The sequence below is a fragment of the Acipenser ruthenus genome, unplaced genomic scaffold (assembly GCF_902713425.1).
Source record: "Acipenser ruthenus unplaced genomic scaffold, fAciRut3.2 maternal haplotype, whole genome shotgun sequence".
In the NCBI taxonomy this organism is placed as follows: Eukaryota; Metazoa; Chordata; class Actinopteri; order Acipenseriformes; family Acipenseridae; genus Acipenser; species Acipenser ruthenus.
The window spans coordinates 1-19,158 of NW_026707442.1; the positions used below are offsets into that span (position 1 = coordinate 1).

General features: G+C 54.7%; 2 protein-coding genes and 1 long non-coding RNA gene across 3 annotated transcripts; all 3 read right to left on the reverse strand.

Moving 5' to 3' along the window:
- Positions 1–6: 6 nt before the first annotated feature.
- Positions 7–2,073, reverse strand: LOC117970429 (uncharacterized). The gene is made up of 3 exons (XR_009322080.1): positions 1,631–2,073; positions 256–338; positions 7–63 (listed from the first exon to the last, which is right to left on the reverse strand). It is a non-coding gene; the product is annotated as an uncharacterized LOC117970429 (long non-coding RNA).
- Positions 2,074–2,891: 818 nt separating this feature from the next.
- Positions 2,892–11,457, reverse strand: LOC117970435 (cyclin-L2-like). The gene is made up of 11 exons (XM_059018822.1): positions 11,161–11,457; positions 9,714–9,788; positions 9,151–9,260; positions 7,975–8,095; positions 7,022–7,086; positions 6,814–6,913; positions 6,219–6,323; positions 5,784–5,925; positions 5,081–5,201; positions 4,692–4,763; positions 2,892–4,594 (listed from the first exon to the last, which is right to left on the reverse strand). Exons 1-11 carry the CDS (start codon positions 11,389–11,391, stop codon positions 4,405–4,407), a joined length of 1,332 nt encoding a protein of 443 aa, XP_058874805.1. The 5' UTR covers positions 11,392–11,457; the 3' UTR covers positions 2,892–4,404.
- A 1,178-nt stretch (positions 11,458–12,635) lies between these two features.
- Positions 12,636–16,796, reverse strand: LOC117411675 (large ribosomal subunit protein bL20m). The gene is made up of 4 exons (XM_059018824.1): positions 16,415–16,796; positions 15,400–15,510; positions 14,847–14,924; positions 12,636–12,945 (listed from the first exon to the last, which is right to left on the reverse strand). The coding sequence occupies exons 1-4, from the start codon at positions 16,499–16,501 to the stop codon at positions 12,772–12,774; spliced, it is 450 nt and encodes a 149-aa protein (XP_058874807.1). The 5' UTR covers positions 16,502–16,796; the 3' UTR covers positions 12,636–12,771.
- Between the last annotated feature and the right edge of the window lie 2,362 nt (positions 16,797–19,158).

Below are 19,158 nucleotides of genomic sequence, written 5' to 3' on the forward strand. Positions count from 1 at the left end.
CACAGGGGGGCCAGCTCAGCACCACAGCACCACACACTGGCCTTCCAGAGAACTGCAGGCAGCCTGAGAGGAGGGGGGGGAGGGGGAGAGGGAGGGGGAGAGATAGGGAGAGAAAGAGGGAGAGAGATTTAATTACAGCAAATAAATGCATCCCTAACTATCCCACACACAGCAGTGCTGAATTAAAGGCACAATCGCACTCTGCGTGGCCCCAGGCGTGGTTCAGGGACCACGGGGGCCTGGCGATGAGCTCACCTGAGACGAGAGAGGAGGCCGCGCGCAGGTGAGCCGGGATCCGCGACAGAAACATGCTGAACAATTCACTGTCCTTCGAAACACTGCAGAGAGAGAGAGAGAGAGAGAGAGAGAGGAGAGAGAGAGAGAGAGAGAGAGAGAGAGAGGTGGAGGGAGAGAGAGAGAGAGAGAGAGAGAGAGAGAGAGAGAGAGAGAGAGAGAGAGAGAGAGAGAGAGAGAGAGGTGGAGGGAGAGAGAGAGAGAGAGAGAGAGAGAGAGAGAGAGACGTCTGAGGGGAACTGGAACAGCAACAACAGGAATATACAACAACGCGTGTGACTTTATAATACCCCTCAGAGAACGCGTGTGACTTTATAACACCCCTCAGAGAACGCGTGTGACTTTATAACACCCCTCAGAGAACGTGTGTGACTTTATAACACCCCTCAGAGAACGCGTGTGACTTTATAACACCCCTCAGAGAACGCGTGTGACTTTATAACACCCCTCAGAGAACGCGTGTGACTTTATAATACCCCTCAGAGAACGCGTGTGACTTTATAACACCCCTCAGAGAACGCGTGTGACTTTATAACACCCCTCAGAGAACGCGTGTGACTTTATAACACCCCTCAGAGAACGCGTGTGACTTTATAACACCCCTCAGAGAACGCGTGTGACTTTATAACACCCCTCAGAGAACGCGTGTGACTTTATAACACCCCTCAGAGAACGCGTGTGACTTTATAACACCCCTCAGAGAACGCGTGTGACTTTATAACACCCCTCAGAGAACGCGTGTGACTTTATAACACCCCTCAGAGAACGCGTGTGACTTTATAACACCCCTCAGAGAACGCGTGTGACTTTATAACACCCCTCAGAGAACGCGTGTGACTTTATAACACCCCTCAGAGAACGCGTGTGACTTTATAACACCCCTCAGAGAACGCGTGTGACTTTATAACACCCCTCAGAGAACGCGTGTGACATTCTTAACATGTTTTAAGCCGACAGGTGTCACTTGAAGCAGAAAGGACGCTGTTAAAAACGTGACACTTCCTGTGTTGTCTGTGCAGTTTTTCATACCAGTCAATGGCAATGAGAAAGTGAAAGGAAGTGTGCGTGCAGCATGTAGAGCTGGGGGGTCTGGAAATACAGCTATTGGGGGTTTAGATTAGAGGCGAGTTAATAATAATAACCCTCCGGTCACAGTGCCCCCCCCCCCATTACATACAGCAGTAGGAGGTTATTATTACAAATACAGAACAATCTTTATCACAAATATTACGTCTGTCTGACTCTGGTAAAGAATTGGTAACGGATTCGCGCACACCGCTGTCACCCCAAACCTCAGATTTGGGGGTTATTAAAAATAAACGAAACCGTGACTTACCCGCTCCCGACACCGCAATGTGACCCGCTGCTACACTTCCTGTCGCACACTTTCACACGCCCCTCCCGGAAACAAGAGTTCCGTATTTGGGACCGGTCAGGAATGGATGCCGGACGAGTCGGATTGTTTAGAAAGGCACACGGCTGAATCGGATCGTATATTCTGCATTACACTAGAAATGATCTAACCCTGAATACGACGCTTCACAAAAAAAAACGAGCCGACACGCACACAGACAGCGAACCCCCAGGACCGACTTCCGCAACAAATCTGATTCAAATCATTTCATTTGTAATTCAAAAGAAATGCTTCCTCCCCGCCCGTAGACACCCTGCTGCCTTGTATTTATTTTTATTAATATTTCTATTTTTCGGAGGTTGTTACTGTAATTTGAACCACGAACGAGTCAAAGTCATGCGTTTATATTCCACTGTGCACTGCTGTCTGTTGTGAACTGCAGTTCAGCCCTCCGCCACTAGAGGGGGTAGTCGACAATGCTGTGTACAAGGCAGCGGGTGTGAGTGGCTCAGCGGTGAGAGAGCTGGGCTGCAGTGTGGAAGGCAGCGGGTTTGAGTGGCTCAGTGGTGAGAGAGCTGGGCTGCAGTGTGGAAGGCAGCGGGTTTGAGTGGCTCAGTGGTTAGAGAGCTGGGCTGCAGTGTGGAAGGCAGCGGGTTTGAGTGGCTCAGTGGTTAGAGAGCTGGGCTGCAGTGTGGAAGGCAGCGGGTTTGAGTAGCTCAGTGGTGAGAGAGCTGGGCTGCAGTGTGGAAGGCAGCGGGTTTGAGTGGCTCAGTGGTGAGAGAGCTGGGCTGCAGTGTGGAAGGCAGCGGGTTTGAGTAGCTCAGTGGTTAGAGAGCTGGGCTGCGGTGTGGAAGGCAGCGGGTTTGAGTGGCTCAGTGGTTAGAGAGCTGGGCTGCAGTGTGGAAGGCAGCGGGTTTGAGTGGCTCAGTGGTTAGAGAGCTGGGCTGCAGTGTGGAAGGCAGTGGGTTTGAGTGGCTCAGTGGTTAGAGAGCTGGGCTGCAGTGTGGAAGGCAGCGGGTTTGAGTGGCTCAGTGGTGAGAGAGCTGGGCTGCAGTGTGGAAGGCAGCGGGTTTGAGAGGCTCAGTGGTTAGAGAGCTGGGCTGCGGTGTGGAAGGCAGCGGGTTTGAGTGGCTCAGTGGTTAGAGAGCTGGGCTGCAGTGTGGAAGGCAGCGGGTTTGAGTGGCTCAGTGGTTAGAGAGCTGAGCTGCAGTGTGTAAAATATAATTGATAACAGAGAACTTAGTTTGAAAAACAAATTGTCTTTATTAAAACAGAAGAACATGTTCTTTGCCAAGGCGTCTCAGTTCAATAGAAACGGGTTCTTGTGTGATATCTGCTCTGGAGCGGGTTTGAAAAAAAACAAAATGACAAAAACACACCATTTCAGTGCAGAAGGATGAACGATGTGCAACAGCTGTGAGAGAACAGCATTATTAAAACAGAAACACCATTCAAAATGAAGCTCAGACAGCATTATTAAAATAGGAACACCATTCAAAATGAAGCTCAGACTGCATTATTAAAATAGGAACGCCATTCAAAATGAAGCACAGACTGCATTATTAAAATAGGAACACCATTCAAAATGAAGCTCAGACTGCATTATTAAAACAGGAACACCATTCAAAATGAAGCACAGACTGCATTATTAAAACAGGAACACCATTCAAAATGAAGCTCAGACTGCATTATTAAAATAGGAACCCCATTCAAAATGAAGCTCAGACTGCATTATTAAAATAGGAACCCCATTCAAAATGAAGCACAGACTGCATTATTAAAATAGGAACGCCATTCAAAATGAAGCTCAGACTGCATTATTAAAATAGGAACACCATTCAAAATGAAGCACAGACTGCATTATTAAAATAGGAACACCATTCAAAATGAAGCACAGACTGCATTATTAAAATAGGAACACCATTCAAAATGAAGCTCAGACTGCATTATTAAAATAGGAACACCATTCAAAATGAAGCTCAGACTGCATTATTAAAATAGGAACACCATTCAAAATGAAGCTCAGACTGCATTATTAAAATAGGAACACCATTCAAAATGAAGCTCAGACTGCATTATTAAAATAGGAACACCATTCAAAATGAAGCTCAGACTGCATTATTAAAATAGGAACACCATTCAAAATGAAGCGCGTGACATCATCACCCCCCCCAAAAAAAAAACAAAAAAACAGAAAAACAACTTTTTATTTCAAAATATTTCAGAAAAACAAAAAAATACAAAGAAGTGAGGCAGTGCGGGTCAGAGACACCGACCCCTCTCCCGTCTCAACACCTCCACAGGGCCTGGCGGACATGATGACCCTCCCCCCTTGAGTGCGGGTCACTGTGGCCCCGGGTGATCCTGTGTCCAGTCTCTTGAGGTATGGTTCCAGTGCTAGCGTCTCTCCCAGGAGCGCGGGGGCCCCTCTGTGGATGAACCCCCCCCCTCGAGTGCGGGTCACGGTGGCCCCGGGTGATCCTGTGTTCAGTCTCTCGAGGTATGGTTCCAGTGCTAGCGTCTCTCCCGGGAGCGCGGGGGCCCCTCTGTGGATGAACCCCCCCCCTCGAGTGCGGGTCACGGTGGCCCCGGGTGATCCTGTGCCCAGTCTCTCGAGGTATGGTTCCAGTGCTAGCGTCTCTCCCGGGAGCGCAGGGGCCCCTCTGTGGATGAACCCTCCCCCCCCCCCCCTCGAGTGCGGGTCACTGTGGCCCCGGGTGATCCTGTGTCCAGTCTCTCGAGGTATGGTTCCAGTGCTAGCGTCTCTCCCGGGAGCGCGGGGGCCCCTCTCTGTGCTCCGGTCTCCTCTCCCTGCCTCCTCGCCGCTCTCTCCGGGGGGGTCTCGGGGGCGGGGGGGAGTCGCTGCGGCTGCGGGACGGGGAGGAGCTGCTGCGCCCCCTGCGTCTGGAAGAGGAGGCGCTGTGGGAGCACATGCTGCGGCTTCTCCTGGGAGAGGAGAGATGCAGGGAATGCTATGAATTCAGGGTGTGGACAGGCCAGGCTGGGTTAAAGGGTTCACGGGGCTGCAGTGTTGGGTACGTACCTGCGCTTCAGGCTGCGTGCAGGAGAGCCAGGGTGAGCGGAGCTGCGCTGAGCACTGTGACCACGCCCCTTCCTGCCAGACACACCCACACGCACGCACACGAGAAAACACACACACACACAGAGAGAGAGAATTAGCAACGCAGCACAGAAACACAAAAACAATTCAGTGACAAACGTTTCCACTAGAAGTCTCTCAGGGTCTTCAGTGTAAATTCAATGGCAAACGTTTCCACTAGAAGTCTCTCTCAGTGTCTTCAGTGTAAATTCAATGGCAGGCGTTTCCACTAGAAGTCTCTCTCAGGGTCTCCAGTGTAATTGAGTGACACACGTTTGCACTAGCAGTGTTCCTGGGTGTTGCAGACAGCGCGGGTGCGAGGGTGATAGTACCTGACGACGGGGCTGCGTGATCTCGCCCGCCTCTCCTCCTCGTCCAGCCGGCGCCGGAGATTCTTCACAGCCTGAAGAGAGAGAGGAGACCGACGCGGAGCCTTCCCTTCCACCGGGGAGCCTGAGGGGAGGGGAGAGACACACACACCTGAGAGAGAGACACACACCTGAATGAGAGACACACACACACGAGAGACACACACCTGAGAGAGAGACACACACACGAGAGACACACACCTGAGAGAGACACACACCTGAATGAGAGACACACACACCTGAGAGAGACACACACACACACGAGAGACACACACCTGAGAGAGACACACACACACACGAGAGACACACACCTGAGAGAGACACACACGAGAGACACACACCTGAGAGAGACATACCTGAGAGAGACACACATAGGTACAGTGTTTGAGGACTTTGCATCGATTCACAATTCTAAATCTCTTCTCAGCAGCACTGTGTGCAGGGATGGGCAGCTGCACAGCAGTGTGATCCACTCCTGGTTTCCCTGCGAGTTCAATCAGACTCCCCTGAGCTCGTTACCTTCACACACTGGGGCTGATCAAGCGGTCAGTAAACCCTGGAGCGGGCGACACTGCTGTGCAGCAGGAGTCTCATTCCCAGCCCTGGTGATTTTTACTGGTTGTTGTGACTCCGCTGCTGGCTGTACTGGTTGTGCTGGTTGGCTCACCGGTCTTGGATGCGGGGGAGAAGCCCGCGGGGGTCTCCAGTTTGGGGGTCCCGTTGGGCAGCAGCCTCTTGGTCTGCGTGCGCGCCTCGTCCAGGGCCAGTCGGCACTGCTGCACCAGCTGCTCCAGAGAGGAGAGAGGAGTCTGGGGGAGAGGAGGGAGGGGGAGAGTCACTCCAACACGGACACCAGCAACAGCTTCACCTGCAGGACTGATCCCACCCACCCCCTCTCCCTCACCCCACCCCACCCCACTCTCCCTCACCCCACCCACTCTCCCTCACCGCTCCAGAGAGGAGAGAGGAGTCTGGGGGAGAGGAGGGAGAGGCAGAGTCACTCCAACACGGACACCAGCAACAGCTTCACCTGCAGGACTGATCCCACCCACCCCCTCTCCCCTCTCCCCTCTCCCCTCTCCCCTCTCCCCTCTCCCCTCACCTTGCAGGGCAGGTACAGCTGCAGTATCCTCTGGCAGATCTCTCGGATCCCCTCCTCTTCCACTCCGAACAGCAGGAACCAGTGCGGCTGGTTGGGCAGCGGGATCTGCAGGGCAGGAGGGAGCAGGGTTAGAAACGGCAGTAAAGATGACATCACTGACAGGGAGAGGCGGGCTGGTCCTGCTGCAGTCTCTCGCCTGCAGGGGGCGGTGTGTCTGTGTGTTACTGGTCAGTGTGTCTGTGTGTGTGCGTGTCTCACCTGCAGGGCCCGTGCTGCCAGGTTAGGGTTGGGGTTGGGGTGGGGGTGGGGGTTAGGGTTGGGGTTGGGGTTGGGGTTGGGTGTAGGGGGGTCTCACCTGCAGGGCCCGTGCTGCCAGGTTGGGGTGGGGGTTGGGGTTAGGGGTAGGGTTGGGGTGGGGGTTGGGGTTAGGGGGTTGGGGTGGGGGTTGGGGTTAGGGTTGGGGTTAGGGGTAGGGGGGTCTCACCTGCAGGGCCCGTGCTGCCAGGTTGGGGTTGGGGTTGGGGGTTGGGGGTTGGGGGTTGGGTGGGGGTGGGGGTTGGGGTTAGGGTGGGGGTTGGGGGTTGGGGGTTCTCACCTGCAGGGCCCGTGCTGCCAGGTACACACACGCACAGGCGATGCTCTCGGGGTCGAAGCGCACAAACACGTCGGTGCGCAGGCTGTCATTCATGTAGTTCCTGAGAGGAGAGAAATCAAATACATGATGCATCACATTTACACAATTACAAGGGACTGGGACTCACTGGGAGGGGGCTGGGACTCACTGGGAGGGGGCTGGGACTCACCAGGCTGTCTGCACCAGGCTCTTGTTCTTTTCGAGCTCCAGAACCTGAATGTACATCACGATGATCTGAAACACAGAGAGCAGCACAGCTCAGAGACCCACAGCAAACACACTGGAGCACAGAGCAGCACAGCTCAGAGACCCACAGCAAACACACTGGAGCACAGCTCAGAGACCCACAGCAAACACACTGCAGCACAGAGCAGCACAGCTCAGAGACCCACAGCAAACACACTGGAGCACAGCTCAGAGACCCACAGCAAACACACTGCAGCACAGAGCAGCACAGCTCAGAGACCCACAGCAAACACACTGGAGCACAGCTCAGAGACCCACAGCAAACACACTGCAGCACAGAGCAGCACAGCTCAGAGACCCACAGCAAACACACTGGAGCACAGCTCAGAGACCCACAGCAAACACACTGCAGCACAGAGCAGCACAGCTCAGAGACCCACAGCAAACACACTGGAGCACAGCTCAGAGACCCACAGCAAACACACTGCAGCACAGAGCAGCACAGCTCAGAGACCCACAGCAAACACACTGGAGCACAGCTCAGAGACCCACAGCAAACACACTGCAGCACAGAGCAGCACAGCTCAGAGACCCACAGCAAACACACTGGAGCACAGAGCAGCACAGCTCAGAGACCCACAGCAAACACACTGCAGCACAGAGCAGCACAGCTCAGAGACCCACAGCAAACACACTGGAGCAGGGGAGGGGATCCTGTGTGTGTGCAGGTGTGTGCTGAGGTGATTCCTCAGGTGTGTGCTCAGGTGTATGCTCAGGTGATTCCTCAGGTGTGTGCTCAGGTGTGTGCTCAGGTGAGTGCTCAGGTGTGTGCTCAGGTGTGTGCTCAGGTGTGTGCTCAGGTGATTCCTCAGGTGTGTGCTCAGGTGTGTGCTCAGGTGATTCCTCAGGTGTGTGCTCAGGTCTCAGCCAGGTTACCTTGTGCGGGTGCTTGACGTGCACACAGAAGCCCAGCTCCTTCAGCACACGCCGCTCCGCTTTGATCACCTGATTCTTCAGGAAGATGTAACTCACATCCAGAGGCAGAGGAGACAGCTTCCTGAGAGGGGGAATGAGGGAGAGGGGGGAAAGAGATTATAGGAGATTAAACTCGTTCAATGTGATTACCCCCGCTCTGTATTAACCCTGTCAGGAAGGGTCCCGCGGTCGCCCCCGCTCTGTACTAACCCTGTCGGGAAGGGTCCCGCGGTCGCCCCCGCTCTGTACTAACCCTGTCAGGAAGGGTCGCCCCCGCTCTGTACTAACCCTGTCGGGAAGGGTCCCGCGGTCACCCCCGCTCTGTACTAACCCTGTCGGGAAGGGTCCCGCGGTCGCCCCCGCTCTGTACTAACCCTGTCGGGAAGGGTCCCGCGGTCACCCCCGCTCTGTACTAACCCTGTCAGGAAGGGTCCCGCGGTCGCCCCCGCTCTGTACTAACCCTGTCGGGAAGGGTCCCGCGGTCGCCCCCGCTCTGTACTAACCCTGTCAGGAAGGGTCGCCCCCGCTCTGTACTAACCCTGTCGGGAAGGGTCCCGCGGTCACCCCCGCTCTGTACTAACCCTGTCGGGAAGGGTCCCGCGGTCGCCCCCGCTCTGTACTAACCCTGTCGGGAAGGGTCCCGCGGTCGCCCCCGCTCTGTACTAACCCTGTCGGGAAGGGTCCCGCGGTCGCCCCCGCTCTGTACTAACCCTGTCGGGAAGGGTCCCGCGGTCGCCCCCGCTCTGTACTAACCCTGTCGGGAAGGGTCCCGCGGTCGCCCCCGCTCTGTACTAACCCTGTCGGGAAGGGTCCCGCGGTCGCCCCCGCTCTGTACTAACCCTGTCGGGAAGGGTCCCGCGGTCGCCCCCGCTCTGTATTAACCCTGTCGGGAAGGGTCCCGCGGTCGCCCCTGCTCTGTACTAACCCTGTCGGGAAGGGTCCCGCGGTCGCCCCCGCTCTGTATTAACCCTGTCGGGAAGGGTCCCGCGGTCGCCCCTGCTCTGTACTAACCCTGTCGGGAAGGGTCCCGCGGTCGCCCCTGCTCTGTATTAACCCTGTCGGGAAGGGTCCCGTGGTCGCCCCCGCTCTGTATTAACCCTGTTAGGAAGGGTCCCGTGGTCGCCCCCGCTCTCTCACCGGCGCTGCTTGATCTGCCTCAGCCGGTGGAACACGTTCAGGACGTCCCGCACTCTCCGCGGCTCCTCTTCGATCTTCGAGGCGAGGTGCAGGCAGGCCATGCCGATGTACTGGAGCAGAGAGACCGAGACCGAGAGAGAGAGAGTCAGAGAGTCAAAACACACAGCTAATAATACGAGAGCACACACACACACAGAGTCAAAACACACAGCTAATAACACAAGAGAGCACACACACACACAGAGTCAAAACACACAGCTAATAACACAAGAGAGCACACACACACAGAGTCAAAACACACAGCTAATAACACAAGAGAGCGCACACACACACACAGAGTCAAAACACACAGCTAATAACACAAGAGAGCACACACACACACACAGAGTCAAAACACACAGCTAATAACACAAGACAGCACACACACACACACTGATTTGAACTTGGGGATATAGGAATTGAATGTAAATAAATGGAGTTCTGATCTGAATAAAGTCTATTCCCTCCCCTCTCCCCTCTCCCCTCTCCCCTCTCCCTCCTCACCCCTCTCCCCTCTCCCTCACCTCCATGGAGTGCTTCACAAATGATTTGCAGTAAAAGAATCGCTGGAACAGGATCTGCCCGGTGGCCATGGCAACCTAAAACAGGAACACAATTCAAATTGGAATCACAGGATATCAACTATAAGAGCAGCTCCAACGTGCCTTTAAAAAACCTAACGGCTTCAACAAACTGCTTCACTCACCCCCAACTCTCACCACTAGAGCCACACTGCCTCCCTCCCTCCCAGCCCCTCCTCAGCTCCACTAGAGCCACACTGCCTCCCTCCCTCCCAGTCCCTCCTCAACTCTAACCACTAGAGCCACACTGCCTCCCTCCCTCCCAGTCCCTCCTCAACTCTAACCACTAGAGCCACACTGCCTCCCTCCCTCCCAGCCCCTCCTCAGCTCCACTAGAGCCACACTGCCTCCCTCCCTCCCAGTCCCTCCTCAACTCTAACCACTAGAGCCACACTGCCTCCCTCCCTCCCAGTCCCTCCTCAACTCTAACCACTAGAGCCACACTGCCTCCCTCCCTCCCAGTCCCTCCTCAGCTCCACTAGAGCCACACTGCCTCCCTCCCTCCCAGTCCCTCCTCAGCTCCACTAGAGCCACACTGCCTCCCTCCCTCCCAGTCCCTCCTCAGCTCCACTAGAGCCACACTGCCTCCCTCCCTCCCAGCCCCTCCTCAGCTCCACTAGAGCCACACTGCCTCCCTCCCTCCCAGTCCCTCCTCAGCTCCACTAGAGCCACACTGCCTCCCTCCCTCCCAGTCCCTCCTCAGCTCCACTAGAGCCACACTGCCTCCCTCCCTCCCAGCCCCTCCTCAGCTCCACTAGAGCCACACTGCCTCCCTCCCTCCCAGTCCCTCCTCAGCTCCACTAGAGCCACACTGCCTCCCTCCCTCCCAGTCCCTCCTCAGCTCCACTAGAGCCACACTGCCTCCCTCCCTCCCAGTCCCTCCTCAGCTCCACTAGAGCCACACTGCCTCCCTCCCTCCCAGTCCCTCCTCAGCTCCACTAGAGCCACACTGCCTCCCTCCCTCCCAGTCCCTCCTCAGCTCCACTAGAGCCACACTGCCTCCCTCCCTCCCAGTCCCTCCTCAGCTCCACTAGAGCCACACTGCCTCCCTCCCTCCCAGTCCCTCCTCAGCTCCACTAGAGCCACACTGCCTCCCTCCCTCCCAGTCCCTCCTCAGCTCCACTAGAGCCACACTGCCTCCCTCCCTCCCAGTCCCTCCTCAGCTCCACTAGAGCCACGACTCACTGAGTCCACGTTACTTTTACGTTCCTCTCTCGCAGCCCCCGAATATGTAAACACCAGGCCGCTGTCCATAAACCCGCCATCAGAGTCTCTCCCTCTCCCTCTCCCTCTCTCTCTCTCTCTCTCTCTCTCTCTCTCTCTCTTTCACCACCCCCCGCTACCAACACCGCTCTTTCCTCGGTCGCTCGCCCCGCTCAGCGTCTCTTACCTGCGGCAGTTTGAGCAGGATCCCCGCGGCCTGGATCAGCTCGCAGCCCTCCCGCCGGAGCTCTGCTTCGGTGTCGGGCCGCAGGCCGTGAGCCGCCGACGGGGTTTGGGAGAGTAGCTCCCTGGGAAGCAGGCAGTTATCCAGGGTCAGCTTCACTCCGGAGTAGCGCTTCTCTCCAATCAGGATCCCCTCGGCCGGAGTGCCGGCAAAACCCGCCTCACCGGCCGCCATCGCTCAGTCTACAGCCGGGGAGAAAGTGTTACGCAACACCGGGGCCGCGTTTCGAGAACCAGGCTACCGCCCACGCTCGCACGTTATTGGACAGAAACAAACCCAAACAGCACGGGCTCCGCCCCCGCCGCGGTGTATCTGCGCTGTGACTGGCTGGAGCTGCTGTCGCTCCCACGTTTGTGGTGTGTTTAGGTTTGATTGACAGCGGGAAGCCCTGACAGAGTTCCGGCCGGGACTCGTTCTAGTTACGCAAGTTTCCAAGTGACGTCAGATAATCGCTGCAGTGACAAAATGGTGTTTTGACTGCAAATTTAAAGGTGCAGTGCGGGTTATCTTACAGAATTAGGAATCGATGTGTTATTTTATATACATTTAAGAAGATTAAAGATTAAGATAAAGTGACACAAACAAACAAACACGCAAACTCTTGGTTCTTGTATTTCACTTTATTTTTATTCTCATTTTTTCACATCAAAACAACAACTAATAATATTAATATAAACCCCTCCCCCCCCCCCCTCCACACACTGTGCTGATTCTCAGGACTATCCCCAGCCCAGCCCAGCCCAGCCCAGCCCATCCCAGCATCCTCCCAGCCCAGCCCAGCCCAGCCCAGCCCAGCATCCTCCCAGCCCAGCCCAGCCCAGCCCAGCATCTTCCCAGCCTAGCCCAGCCCAGCCCATCCCAGCCCAGCCCATCCCAGCATCTTCCCAGCCTAGCCCAGCCCAGCCTAGCCCAGCCCAGCCCAGCCCATCCCAGCCCAGCCCAGCCCAGCCCATCCCAGCATCTTCCCAGCCTAGCCCAGCCCAGCCCAGCCCAGCCCAGCATCCTCCCAGCCCAGCCCAGCCCAGCATCTTCCCAGCCTAGCCCAGCCCAGCCCAGCCCAGCATCCTCCCAGCCCAGCCCAGCATCTTCCCAGCCTAGCCCAGCCCAGCCCAGCCCAGCCCATCCCAGCCCATCCCAGCATCTTCCCAGCCTAGCCCAGCCCAGCCCAGCCCAGCCCAGCCCAGCCCATCCCAGCATCTTCCCAGCCTAGCCCAGCCCAGCCCAGCCCAGCATCCTCCCAGCCCAGCCCAGCTCAGCCCAGCATCCTCCCAGCCCAGCCCAGCCCAGCCCAGCCTCCTAACAGCAATCCTCCCAGCCCATCCCATCCCATCCCATCCCATCCCATCCCATCCCATCCCATCCCAGCATCCTCCCAGCCCAGCCCAGCCCAGCCCAGCCCAGCCCAGCCTCCTCCCAGCCCAGCCCAGCCCAGCCCAGCCCAGCCCAGCATTCCCCAGACCCCAGTGGCTGATGCAGATGAGCAGCACAGCTTAGTAAATAAACGTGATGTGGAATTGGGGTAGTGAGATGAGAGGAAGCTGGGGAGAGGTTGGTTCACTGTGATTGGACGATGCGGGAGAACACGCCCTCGGGCTCCTTCCCCTCCCCCAGCGCGGCCGCCAGCCCCTCCCCCCTCCGCGCGGCCGCCAGCTGGGCAAGAGAGGAGAACGAGCGCGGCTCCAAGACAGCAAGCTCTGCAAGGACCTTCCGATTGAGAGAGACCTGAGACTGAGAGAGAGGAGAGAGAGAGTCAATACAGACCTGAGACAGAGAGAGAGGAGAGAGGAGAGTCAATACAGCCTGTACTACACAGAGAGTCAATACAGCCTGTACTACACAGAGAGAGAGAGTCAATACAGCCTGTACTACACAGAGAGAGAGAGAGTCAATACAGCCTGTACTACACAGAGAGAGAGAGTCAATACAGCCTGTACTACACAGAGAGAGAGTCAATACAGCCTGTACTACAGAGAGAGAGAGAGTCAATACAGCCTGTACTACACAGAGAGAGAGTCAATACAGCCTGTACTACACAGAGAGAGAGAGTCAATACAGCCTGTACTACACAGAGAGAGAGAGTCAATACAGCCTGTACTACACAGAGAGAGAGAGTCAATACAGCCTGTACTACACAGAGAGAGAGAGTCAATACAGCCTGTACTACACAGAGAGAGAGAGAGTCAATACAGCCTGTACTACACAGAGAGAGAGAGAGAGTCAATACAGCCTGTACTACACAGAGAGAGAGAGTCAATACAGCCTGTACTACACAGAGAGAGAGTCAATACAGCCTGTACTACACAGAGAGAGAGAGTCAATACAGCCTGTACTACACAGAGAGAGAGAGTCAATACAGCCTGTACTACACAGAGAGAGTCAATAAATAAATAAATAAATATTATTTCTTAGCAGACGCCCTTATCCAGGGCGACTTACAAGATATCACATTATTTTCACATACAATTACCCATTTATACAGTTGAGTTTTTACTGGAGCAATCTAGGTAAAGTACCTTGCTCAAGGGTACAGCAGCAGTGTCCCCCACTGGGGATTGAACCCACGACCCTCTGGTCAAGAGTCCAGAGCCCTAACCACTACTCCACACTGCTGCCCTTACAGCCTGTACTACACAGAGAGAGTCAATAAAGCCTGTACTACACAGAGAGAGAGAGTCAATACAGCCTGTACTACACAGAGAGAGAGTCAATACAGCCTGTACTACACAGAGAGAGAGTCAATACAGCCTGTACTACACAGAGAGAGAGAGAGTCAATACAGCCTGTACTACACAGAGAGAGAGAGTCAATACAGCCTGTACTACACAGAGAGAGAGAGTCAATACAGCCTGTACTACACAGAGAGAGAGTCAATACAGCCTGTACTACACAGAGAGAGAGAGTCAATACAGCCTGTACTACACAGAGAGAGAGAGTCAATACAGCCTGTACTACACAGAGAGAGAGAGTCAATACAGCCTGTACTACACAGAGAGAGAGTCAATACAGCCTGTACTACACAGAGAGAGAGAGTCAATACAGCCTGTACTACACAGAGAGAGAGAGTCAATACAGCCTGTACTACACAGAGAGAGAGTCAATACAGCCTGTACTACAGAGAGAGAGAGAGTCAATACAGCCTGTACTACACAGAGAGAGAGAGTCAATACAGCCTGTACTACACAGAGAGAGAGTCAATACAGCCTGTACTACACAGAGAGAGAGAGTCAATACAGCCTGTACTACACAGAGAGAGAGAGAGAGAGTCAATACAGCCTGTACTACACAGAGAGAGAGTCAATACAGCCTGTACTACACAGAGAGAGAGAGTCAATACAGCCTGTACTACACAGAGAGAGAGAGTCAATACAGCCTGTACTACACAGAGAGAGAGAGAGAGTCAATACAGCCTGTACTACACAGAGAGAGAGTCAATACAGCCTGTACTACACAGAGAGAGAGAGTCAATACAGCCTGTACTACACAGAGAGAGAGAGTCAATACAGCCTGTACTACACAGAGAGAGAGTCAATACAGCCTGTACTACACAGAGAGAGAGGAGAGGAGAGAGAGGGGAGGGGGAGGGGAGAGGAGGGGGGAGGGGAGAGAGGAGAGGAGAGGGGAGCCCTCACCTTGAGCAGGTAGTGGATGAGGACGGGATATTTGAGGCCGTGTTCCCGGGAGGCAGCAGCGAGGCGAGTGATCCACAGCTGAGAGACAGAGAGAGAGAGAGAGAGAGAATGTGAAACAATACAGGAGATACAACACACACGAGGGAGCGAGGCTGCGTGCGTGCGTGCGTGTCAGGGGGTGGGTGTGTGTCAGTGGTAATTCTTACTGGGGGGGGTGTGGGGTTGTTGCTGGGGGGGTTGTTGCTGGGGGGTTGTTGCTGGGGGGTGTGGGGTTGTTGCTGGGGGGTGTGGGGTTGTTGTTGGGGGGGTTGTTGCTGGGGGTGTGGGGTTGTTGGGGGGGTTGTTGTTGGGGTGTGGGGTTGTTGCTGGGGGGTGTGGGGTTGTTGCTGGGGGGGTGTGGGGTTGTTGCTGGGGGGGTTGTTGCTGGGGGTGTGGGGTTGTTGCTGGGGGGTGTGGGGTTGTTGCTGGGGTGTGGGGTTGTTGTTGGGGGGGTTGTTGCTGGGGGAGTGGGGTTGTTGTTGGGGGGGTTGTGGGGGGGTCTCGTATGCTGTACCGTCCTCATGCTCCTCCTCTTCCTCTTCCTCGACTTGCTGGCGTAGACGAAGGCTCTCCGCACCGCCCGCACTGCCAGCCGGTAACAGCGACTCTTCCTGCCACGGAAGTGCTGGAGAACAGGAAGAGAGACGTGAGGGGAACACGGGGCAGAGACACTGAGACACTGAGACAGAGAGACACTGAGACACTGAGACAATAAGACACTGAGACAGAGAGACACTGAGACACTGAGACAGAGAGACACTGAGACACTGAGACAATAAGACACTGAGACAGAGAGACACTGAGACAGAGAGACACTGAGACACTGAGACAGAGAGACACTGGACACTGAGACAGAGAGACACTGAGACAGAGAGACAGAGAGACACTGAGACAGAGAGACACTGAGACACTGAGACAATGAGACAGAGAGACACTGGACACTGAGACAGAGAGACACTGAGACAGAGAGACACTGGACACTGAGACAGAGAGACACTGAGACAGAGAGACAGAGAGACACTGAGACAGAGAGACACTGAGACACTGAGACAATGAGACAGAGACACCAGGAAATCCAGGTCTGGGACTCAGACTCCCGCTGCACTGCAGTGTGATCCACTCCTGGCTTCACTAGGAGTTTAACAGTAAGACGCACGGCGGGGCTGATCGCGCTGCAGCCCGTCCGCTGACATGAGATTGAAACCGTGCAGGAGGGGCTGCGGGCTGCACAGCGCGCGATGCAGCGACGAGGAGGGTTACCCCCTGAAGCTCGCGATCCCACAGCAGCCTGCACGACACGGAGCTGTCGCGTCAAAATATCACGACAGTGAGGCGGCGGATCAGCTGCAGCAGCTCGTCTACAAACGGAAGGGAGTTTTGTGTTCTGTCACAATTGCACTGCGGTTATTATCAGACCGGCTGCTGTCTGGAGGCTCGCAGTGAACCTCGCTGCTGCGCTGACGGGTCTGCCCGGTCTCCCCAGTCTCCCCAGTATCACCAGTCTCCCCAGTATCACCAGTCTGTCTTACCCGGGCATGTTTCAGAAGCTCTTGCACCTTCCAGTAGCGGTCGGGCCCCCTGCTCCGTATCCACCGCGATAATGTCAAGAACACCATCTCCCTGCGCTGCGCTTCTTTTCTCTTCTCTTCTTTTCTGTTCTTTTCCCTTCCCTTCTTTCTTGACCTCCGAGAGCCGCAAAGACACTACAGCCCGCCTCCTCGCATGCACAAGGGAGCTGCCATGTTAACCACAGCGAGTGAGGTCATTTCCTTCGGAAGGGCGTCCCCGCTCTCTGCGCGCGGCTCTGCTGCCCTCTGCGGGTGGAGAATCGGAACTGCACCCACGCTGTCACCAGATACCCCGGGACGCCAGCAGGTGGCGCTGTGGATCCGTGATTTCTCAAATAATGGTTAAAAAATAGAGAAAGAAAACAATTCTCGCCTTTAAAAGGAAGTGTGTCTTTCTGGGATCCGAGGCAATTGCACAATAAATATTGTTAGGATTTAGCAGTTGAGTTCAGAAGTGTCACGGTCTCTGAGAGAGAGGGACAGAGGGAGAGAGCGGTGGAGAGGGAGAGAGAGGGAGAGAGGGAGAGAGAGGGAGAGAGCGGTGGAGAGAGGGAGAGAGAGGAGAAGAGAGGGAGAGAGAGCGGGGAAGAGAGGGAGAGAGCGGTGGAGAGAGGGAGAGAGAGGGAGAGGGAGAGAGAGGGAGAGAGGGAGAGAGCGGTGGAGAGAGGGAGAGAGAGGGAGAGAGAGGAGAAGAGAGGGAGAGAGAGCGGGGAAGAGAGGGAGAGAGAGAGAGAGAGAGCGGGGAAGAGAGGGAGAGGGAGGGAGAGAGGGAGAGAGAGCAGGGAAGAGAGAGAGAGAGGGAGAGAGAGCGGTGGAGAGAGGGAGAGAGGGAGAGAGGGAGAGAGGGAGAGAGAGAGAGAGAGAGAGAGAGAGAGAGAGAGAGAGAGCGGTGGAGAGGGAGAGAGAGGGAGACATGAGGAACGCTACCAGATGTTAGCAAGCTGTTCTATGAAGTTGCTGCAGTTAATTTAGCAGCAAATTGGACTGAATGGTCGATTAATTGAGCAGAACGTTACTGACAAGATCAGCTGTGTGTGTGTGTCTGTGTCCGTGTGTGTGTGTCTGTGTCTGTGTGTGTGTGTGTGTCCGTGTCTGTGTGCGTGTGTGTCTGTCTGTGTGTGTGTGTCTATGTGTGTCAGTGTGTGTCAGTGTGTGTGTGTGTCTATGTGTGTGTGTGTGTGTGTGTGTGTGTCCGTGTCTGTGTGTGTGTGTCTATGTGTGTCAGTGTGTGTGTGTGTGTGTCTATGTGTGTCAGTGTGTGTGTGTGTGTCTATGTGTGTGTGTGTCTGTGTGTGTGTGTCAGTGTGTGTGTGTCCGTGTCTGTGTGTGTGTGTCTATGTGTGTCAGTGTCTGTGTGTGTGTCTATGTGTGAGTGTGTCCGTGTCTCTGTGTGTGTGTCTGTGTGAGTGTGGGGTGCGTGGGGTGCGTGGCGTGCGTGGGGTGCGTGGGGTGTGTGGGGTGCGTGGGGTGCGTGGGGCGGGGGGCAGGTATTACTATCAATGCGGGACAACATTTGAGAAAATGTCTCCACAAAGATAGTAACTCCTGAAAAAAACGACGTTGTGGGGACGTCAGCACTTTGAAAAACACCTTTTTAAGAACTAAATATGCCTTCAAAAATAAATAAATCAATAAATCAATCAATCAATCAATAAATTAATTAATAAAAAGTGCCCACATATTGAGTTTGCTGTCGACGTTCACCCTGTGTGGAGTTGTGTCTGACTGGAGCTTTGTAAAGCAGATTTAACACATTGAAATGTGACATGAATACGGATCCCCGAATCCCCCCCGCATCGCGGCGGCTCGCTGCTCTCCTTGGTGGGGGTAGTTTGTTTTCCACGGGGTTCATTTATTCGTCTCAGCTATTTCTTTTGTGAAGAAGAATGTTTTTTAGAAGCTGCTGTTGAGATGAGCTCAGCGGGTCCTGAGGGCGTCGATAAATCATTACGCAATCACCACTTCATACACAGAACGTATTTCACACTGTCTTCAAAAAGAGATTAAAAGATAAATCACAGACGAGCAGGTAAACTAACTCAAGCACCGAGGAGAAGCAGACTGAAGCAACGACACTGACCGGGAATATACACGAACTGACTCGATGAATAAAGCCTTTCTCTTGTAGTCGAAACGTTTGTCTTGAATTCATTAACCTTGTTTTGGCCTTTTTAAATGTATTCATGTTTAATAGTTTAATAGTCGACTTTACAAAAGGCAGCCGCTGAAAGTAAAGCAGACAGTATTTTGTCGGTAATATGATGCTTTTATGAAGTGTTAACTCTCTCACACGCACACTCTCTCACACGCACACTCTCTCACACTGACACACACACGCACACTCTCACACACACACTCTCTCTCACACACATGCACAGTCTCCCTCACACACACTGTCTCACACGCACAGTCTCTCCGTCACACACTCTCTCTCACACACACGCACACTCTCTCTCTCACACACACTCTCTCTCACACGCACACACACACACTGTCTCACACGCACAGTCTCTCCGTCACACACACTCTCTCTCACACACACACACTCTCTCACACACACACACACACTGTCTCACACGCACAGTCTCTCTCACGCACACTCTCTCTCACACACGCGCACACACACACACACGTACAGTCTCTCTCACACACACACACACACTGTCTCACACGCACAGTCTCTCCGTCACACACTCTCTCTCTCA

Coding starts and splice junctions, on each gene's coding strand:
- LOC117411675 (XM_059018824.1), bottom strand. CDS start 16,501: ATGGTGTTCTTGACATTATCGCGGTGGATACGGAGCAGGGGGCCCGAC. Junction 15,511..16,414: donor AGCTTCTGAAACATGCCCGG/GTAAGACAGACT, acceptor CCTGTTCTCCAG/CACTTCCGTGGCAGGAAGAG. Junction 12,946..14,846: donor TCATCCACTACCTGCTCAAG/GTGAGGGCTCCC, acceptor CCTCTCTCTCAG/TCTCAGGTCTCTCTCAATCG.
- LOC117970435 (XM_059018822.1), bottom strand. CDS start 11,391: ATGGCGGCCGGTGAGGCGGGTTTTGCCGGCACTCCGGCCGAGGGGATC. Junction 9,789..11,160: donor TCCTGCTCAAACTGCCGCAG/GTAAGAGACGCT, acceptor TTCCTGTTTTAG/GTTGCCATGGCCACCGGGCA. Junction 5,926..6,218: donor AGCTGTACCTGCCCTGCAAG/GTGAGGGGAGAG, acceptor CCTCTCCCCCAG/ACTCCTCTCTCCTCTCTGGA.